General features: G+C 32.4%; 1 protein-coding gene across 1 annotated transcript; it reads left to right on the top strand.

Annotated features, from left to right (window-relative positions):
- The first annotated feature begins 65 nt into the window (after positions 1-65).
- LOC123661230 (probable N-acetyltransferase san) lies at positions 66-6,644 on the top strand. The gene is made up of 4 exons (XM_045596216.1): positions 66-128; positions 1,016-1,072; positions 2,418-2,830; positions 5,561-6,644. The coding sequence occupies exons 1-4, from the start codon at positions 66-68 to the stop codon at positions 5,757-5,759; spliced, it is 732 nt and encodes a 243-aa protein (XP_045452172.1). The 3' UTR covers positions 5,760-6,644.
- Positions 6,645-7,771: the final 1,127 nt, after the last annotated feature.

The raw sequence follows: 7,771 nt of genomic DNA, 5'->3' as shown, positions 1-7,771 counted from the left end.
TAGTTCGATAATATTTCGTAGTGGTATAACTATTTGTTTTAAATCTTTGTAAAACAACATCCATGATGGCCGATTCTGAGGAAGCACCCGCTATGAATAACCATGATGAAGAGAGTCCGGTCTATTCTGTGAATTCGCTCGGCGCTCCTTCATCAGAAGTGGGAAGTACCGAAACGTCCTAGGAGCATGTAGTCAGAGTTTTCATGATATTAGTGATAATAATCATTGGAAAATTTTGTTGGAAGCGTAGCAACGTCAAACGTAGGAATTAATTCGTGCCTTAAAACAACCTGGTACTTAGTACTGATTCAAAGATCACATTCCCTAGATATAATCTAGATGCACAAGATAGCGATGCACGCGCATGCTTTAAAATCGCTTAAACCGAAAATAAAAATCATCATATCAAGAATTTCGCTCTGGCGGGTACATCGTTCCATAGCTTAATTCGCTAGAGCGCCGACACGGTCAGTCGGAGACGCGGGTTCGAATTCCGCTGGAGCGGTCAATTTTTGATATGATATTCAAAAATATTTAGAATTCCTAATGTGTGGGTAACACAAAAATAAAATCGTACATATCAAGAATAGCATGGTGTCGTCTCCTGTCAAAGATTTTCATTGTAATATGAAACTTTGCATAGTTACGGGTCTCTGTAAAGAACTCACTATAGACGGCGCCACGGTTCGCTTAAACCGAAAATAAAAATCATTATATCAAGAATTTCGCTCTGGCGGGTACATCGTTCCATAGATTAATTGGCTAGAGCGCCGACACGGTCAGTCGGAGACGCGGGTTCGAATCCCGCTGGAGCGGTCAAAAAAAAGACCAGTTCTTACTATATTTGACCCCGAAAAACATATTGGACTCCACACTGATGCCAGCGTTGATGGTTAAGGGGCGATTCTGATACAGAAATTCGAAGGCAAGACTCATGTGGTCGAATATCACAGCCACCGTACAAACTCCGTTGAGTCTAGGTATGATTCATATGAGTTTGAAACTCACGCGGTAGTTAACGCCTACAAAACACCTATTGATGCAGAGTCAGGACGTGCCGATAACGGCGATGGTAGGTATCTGATTTCTTGTGATAAACCATAATTTATGTGAAAGAAGCCTGTGTGGCATAGTAGCCTTCGTGGAATTGTAGCATGTGTGGCATTGAAGCCTGTGTGGCATAGTAGCCTGTGTGGCATAGTATTACGAGTACATTCAGCTAATTTTAAATAATCTTGTGGTTGTTACCAAAACAGGAAAAATCGAATGTCGATTTTCAATCCACTGAATCGATTCAGTACAACATATCGATTTAAAAAATCGACTTATTTGGTCCGAGGAATCGATTCGTCGATTAATAGATTCCGGTAAAGACCACTTAGCAAAGCACTAAGACCGTGGTTTATTTAATATTTATTCTACTCTATGCCGTGAGTTGTAACTCCTGAAACATGTATAAATATATATGTTTTTAAAAATTTCAACATATTATAATATTATTATTAATAAACAGATTTTGTTAATGTTTTCATATCATTTATAGTAAATAATTGTGTTTGCAGGCAAACGACAAAAAACCGACTTCAAAAGACAAAAAACGTAGGTCGACGAAAGATTAGTCAAGTAAATACGCATTATCAAAGATTACTCCAAAAGAATACACGTTCATAGATTTTTTTTTCAGTACGTCATAAGTTTGTAAAACAAAGACATTAATTATTTTCCTCTTTTTAACTTTGGTGAGTCAAGGGTTGAAAATTCAATAAGTTATCGTTATGTTTGTTATTATTTATTATTATTTAGAATATTGTTTATCATTCCGATCATTCCATGAAGATTTTACGAGTATTCGTCAATTAATTTCTTTTTAATGCCCTTTAAAGTGATAGATTCGGGGGGTTTTCACCAATAATAATAAAATTTAAAAAAATCTAAAATAAGTGAACATGGATTTTTCAAAATATTTTTCTGTGATTGCCCATACCCCTCCTGACAACCCCTGAAATGGATCGTGATATATTACAAGTAACCTTGTATATACGGTCGAATTGAATAACCTCCTCCTTTTTTTGAAGTTGTTTAAAAATGGTATTAAATGGTACCATTTTCATAATTTTTTTTCTGTGCTCTGATAGTTTTCGTAAGTAAAACTCGAAATTCGAACAATAGAAACACTAATTACGAATGTCAAAGTGAATGTCAAGTGTGCGTTATAATAAAACTGTCAAATTATGTATGATGGCGAAGAGTGAGTGAGTTAGCTAATGTGGTAGATGGCGGGAGTGATCTCGTGTGATATAACTGTATTAGATTAGTTTTTAAATTTTAGTGTATAATAATAAATAGTTATAAACATGACTAGGTAAATTTAGATTTCTTTGTTACAAGGAATGTTTTGTGCGCTATTGTTCACGTAGATATATGTTCATGTACTCAGTACAGCGATAAGTACGTCTGTTCAATATCACTCTAAATCGTTTGTTAAAAGAACACTTTGCTATTTCAGAGCTAAAATAGAACTTGGCGATGTGACACCACATAATATTAAGCAATTAAAGAAGTTGAATACCGTCGTTTTTCCAGTTTCCTACAACGACAAATTTTACAAAGATGTTTTAGAGGCTGGTGAACTGGCTAAACTTGCTTATTATAATGATATCGTGGTTGGAGCAGTCTGCTGTCGAATAGACACCTCAGAGAATTCCAGAAGATTGTACATAATGACTCTGGGATGTTTATATCCCTACAGAAGACTAGGAATTGGCACTCTAATGGTAGAACATGTGCTCAAGTATGTTGAACAGGATGGTAATTTTGACAGCATTTTCTTGTGAGTATCCGGAAATATATTTCTCTATTGCATTTTTTAATTTACTGCAATTATTGTTAATTTTGTGTATGTGAAGGTTAAGTTTGTTATACATATGATATAAATGCAAAATAACCTATCAGTAATACACCCAGTTTCATTCGTTGTTATCAGTAATAGAAGATAAATCTTTGTTATGTACAGAATAAAACAGTTTTAACTTTCTTGCTTCAGTCTGTAATATCCCACTGCTGGGCATAAGCCTCTATCCCCATGTAGGTGATGGATCAGAGCTTAATCCATCAGGCAGCTACAATGCGGGTTGGTGGATATATTCCCTACTATGAATAACGATTGCTATCAGGTGTTTATGATAACAACTGGGCCAACGGCTTAACACGTTAAAAACAATTTTAATGATGTATTTTATTATGTGTTAAAAAAATATATATGTAGCTATACCAGTCGGCTGTTATACTGCTTACTTTAGGAACAGATGACCGTGTGTGTACTGTGTAGATATTTATTTATTATTATTATGTCTTAATACTGTGCTTATTCTCTTTCACTTTCCCTCTCTCCTGTCTTGTATACAATTTTATTTTTAGAATATCATTTATTATTTTAGATTTTTTAATATTGAAAAAAATAAATAAGAAATGTTTGAATGCACGTATCTTTTATAATAATTTAGCTTCCTACAATATATCAACCTTGTGGAGTTATTTTCTGAATAAATTTGATGTGTGTAATTAAAAATTAATTAATAACCTTACACTTTGTTTAAACATGTCTTATTGTAATACTTTGTTACTAATTACTATTTACAAATTGAATTCAACATCATACATAAAAAAGTATATATATACTATGTATATATATATACTATAGCAATGAATCAAAACAATTTATACTCTTATATATATATATATATATATATATATATATATATATATATATATAAGAGTATAAATTGTTTTGATTCATTGCTGTATAAACACACATAGCAGACAAAGAAAATGTATGCCACACATAAGCAAAAATATTTAGTATAAAAAATAATCTCCTTATTAAATTGGGGTTTTTATATAATGATATATTGATGACGCATTGGCGCAATGGTCACAGTACTGGTTGTAGGTTCAATCTCCACACATGACAAACATTTTTATTGACCATACATATGTTTGTTGTGGTCTGGGTGTTTGTGCAGTCCTTGTGGGTCTTTCCACCATGCCTCAGAAAGTATTTTAAGCCGTTGGTCCCAGTTGTTATCGTGTACACCTGATAGTGCTTGTTACTCATAGTACAGAATATATCCGCTAACCCGCATTAGAGTAGCGTGGTGGATTAAGCTTTGATCTTTCTCCTATATGGGGAAAGAGGTCGGTACCCAGCAGTGGGATATTACAGGCTGAAGCGTATATAGCTGATAACAATTGGCAATATTGTTCATCTGCAGATGCTTCATATTTATAGAGCATTGTTCAATTAAAGTTTTATAAGATCATTAAAGAAACATGGTTTTGTGGCTTTATATATTTCTAATATATTTTTTGTTTTAATTTATTGTCATACATCAGTAGGTACAAGGTTCTCTAATTATATTATTGATATTTTGGAATATACTATTATAATTGTCTTATATATAATTATTAGTTTGATGAGATATAGGCTTCTAATCAATTTACTGTGTCACTCACGTTTTCCTGCTTTAGTCTGTTCTGTATTATTTATAAAAAAATAAATAAGCATACATATAAATTGTATCTAGGATGTTCGAAGGCTAATTGTGTTCCTTCAAATAAGGGGTTTTGTAGGTGTCATAGATCACATTCCACCGGAAAAAAAATTACAAGCCCCCTTTTAAAGTTTACTTTGTTGACAAGATAACGTCTACTAAATCGATGAACGCCAGCGGAATTTACGAAAAAGGATGACTCATTGCGTTACGCTCCGCACTGTCCCGTTCCGCCTATTGGCCTATACGTCCGAGGAGATGTTTTGTTATGACATTGTCACGTTAAACTATCGTCCATAAACCAACTTTACAGTTGTCTGTAAAGTTGGTTTATTTAAAGGTTGGTTGGTTTAAAGGTGGACCAATTTTTTAATATACGAGCTACTCTGGCGACTTACTTTTGTAAAACTGTCTAATACTATTTTTCTTAGCCCTAAAGAAACATTAATAAAGTGAAATATGAATACTTACTGTCGCATAAAACTAAAGAACGCTCACAATATTATGCGGAATGAGTCTATTAAAGTAGCTCGTCCATACTGGAAAATCACGTGCATTTTTTGGGGAAAGTAAATTGAAATTTCAGAATATGATTTATAAACTTAGTATAATAATCTTTAAATTTAAATACTGACAATTAAAATTTACATAATCTGAATAAATTTTGAAAAATTAGGCATTGTGATACAACTTTATTGACAGGCATCGTGTAGGCAGGTTGTAGGGTAGATTGTTATTTGTTTTTTTGTTCGTGTTCAACGAAAAAAAATAATGTAACCCCCTCCTCCTTGTGATATTTTATGATGTTTTTCTGATGACTGATGATGATAACATGACGATGGACGATACCTTAAGTAAAAAAAGATTCCATTATTCAAAGAAAACAAAATGTTTCATTATACTATCTTATAATATCTACTATAGCCTCCACTCTCGCCACTAAAATATTGAATTAAATGCTCATATACCTTACTGCTTTTCAAACATTAATTGAATGTTTTATTTTTCAGGCATGTACAAGTTAATAATGAGGGCGCAATAGATTTTTACAAGAAATTTGGTTTCGAAATCGTTGAGACAAAAGAACATTACTATAAGAGAATAGAACCTGCTGATGCACATGTTCTGCAGAAAACTATAAGACAACCCCAGTCCACACAGCTACTCAATGGAACAGTTCCTCACGCGAAAACCAATGGTCACGATTGAATAAATTAAATCCCGCTGTCTTAATTCAGTTGTTATTGCTAAAAGGAACAAGTGATAAATAACGTAAACTTAATCAAGTCACTTTTATATGTACACAATGGAATAAAAAGACAACTGTAATGGACGGATTAATATGTAGGGTTGTGGTTGTGGACTGTTTGAGGCCATAAAGATAGGTTAATATGACTGATTTCATTGTAATATCATTGTCGAACTTTAATCTGTACATATTATGTCAAGTACTTGCATGTTATTGACCAAAATAATCCAATTTGCATTTTTTTCAATATGAGCCTACAATCTAATACTTTACTGAAATACTACCTATGATTTTCTAAATAGCTTAATGATGTGTCTGTAAATGATTTTTCTCAATTGAGATAATATGTGAATTAATATAATATCATAGTTCTAGGTGGTTCAAACCTGGTGGCATACAAAAATTTGTGTCTCATTTTCTACAGTGTAATAATGTAAGGTTTATATAATAAGTGTAGTTCACTTCGATTTAACACTTTAATTTTTTTAACTCGAAATATCCATAAATATATTTAAAAGGTGTCACCTCGCATTTGTTTAAAAAAAATTGTAGATAACTTGACATTTTTCAACAATACCAATTTTTTTCGTGTGACAGTTGTTGTTGTTTTTTATTATGACTATAGGTATGTTTATTTTATCTTCTAAGAAAATTTTTGTTAAAGGTATAAAAAAATTGTCTTTGTTAACATTAAGTAGAATGACATAATATATTTCTCCCATTATTATCAATAGGTGTTACCAAAAGTCAATTTGTCTACTGTCATAATATTCAAATAAATATTTGTTGATTATCATGTTTCTCTAAAACTTTTAGAATTAGTACAATAAACATGATTAACATTTTCTATTTGTTTTTTATATCCTCTGCTAAACCTTTTATAAGTTCGAACGCGTTTTATTTTAAACAAGAGTATTATAAAACTCAAAAATATTTGAAATTAAATTATTATTTAATAACTATTAAGCTGCTCTTAACTAAGTTGGCATACAAATTTTATGTCAGTCATGTGCTAAAAAAGTTTGAAACTTTTTTTAAAACTACATCTACATTAAATTTGTCAACATGCTTTTCTGAAAGAATAGTCAACTGTATCTAACCTTATTTTGCTAAACGAATTAATACCAATTACAGCAAATGTTTTGACAGAATACATAATCCTGTCCTAATCCGTAACCTCGAAAATATTGGAATTAGTGGTTATTTACTAAGGTGGTTGAGTCTTATATTTCTATCAGATCGCAGGCTGTAGTTGGGTTATTATTCCTAGTGGTGTACCCCAAGGTTCTCTCTTAGATCCACTGCTGTTTTGGCCTTTGTAAATGATATTGAATCATACTTCCGACACTAAGTTGCTATGTTTTGCTAACGATATGAACAGTTACCATCCATCAACCAGATCCGACGTACTTGACCTTCAGTCGGATTTATTACGTCTGGGCACTTATTGCGAAATAAATAAATTGAAACTTAATCCATCTAAGTGTTTACTTGTATCATTCTGTCGTCAGTCAGCCCACAATCCATCAGAATATCGGCAAAAGGGTCAAAATTTGCAGAGACTTACGAAAGTGCGTGATCGATTTACGATTCGAGGCTTCTCTTCGATGAGCATATCGATGAACTTATTAAGAAAGCCTCAAAAGCACGGATTCATTATGTGAACCTTATAAAATTTTAGACAAAACTATTAAGATTCTTTACTGTACGTTTGTTATAAGTATCCAAAGTATGGATCAGAGATCTGGAATCCTCGCTATAAAAAGTACACAACGAGCAACTACAAATGAAATTTGTTAAGTTTTGTGTTATCGTCTGAAGCTACCTTATTCCTCTAATTTACTTGAATCAAAGCGCACTATTCCACTTGCTTCCTTTATACAAACGGCTTGAAATTGCTAACATTGTTTTTTTAATACTTTAAACTAATTTCTAATAAAATTAACTCCGGAACTACTTTCTAAAATTAATT

This window comes from Melitaea cinxia, chromosome 16, assembly GCF_905220565.1.
Source record: "Melitaea cinxia chromosome 16, ilMelCinx1.1, whole genome shotgun sequence".
Taxonomy (NCBI): domain Eukaryota; kingdom Metazoa; phylum Arthropoda; class Insecta; order Lepidoptera; family Nymphalidae; genus Melitaea; species Melitaea cinxia.
The sequence above is the reverse complement of the archived record's forward strand: the minus strand, read 5'-3'. Positions and strand labels throughout refer to the sequence as shown.

Coding starts and splice junctions, on each gene's coding strand:
- LOC123661230 (XM_045596216.1), top strand. CDS start 66: ATGGCCGATTCTGAGGAAGCACCCGCTATGAATAACCATGATGAAGAG. Junction 129..1,015: donor AAGAGAGTCCGGTCTATTCT/GTGAATTCGCTC, acceptor CTCACGCGGTAG/TTAACGCCTACAAAACACCT. Junction 2,831..5,560: donor AATTTTGACAGCATTTTCTT/GTGAGTATCCGG, acceptor TTTATTTTTCAG/GCATGTACAAGTTAATAATG.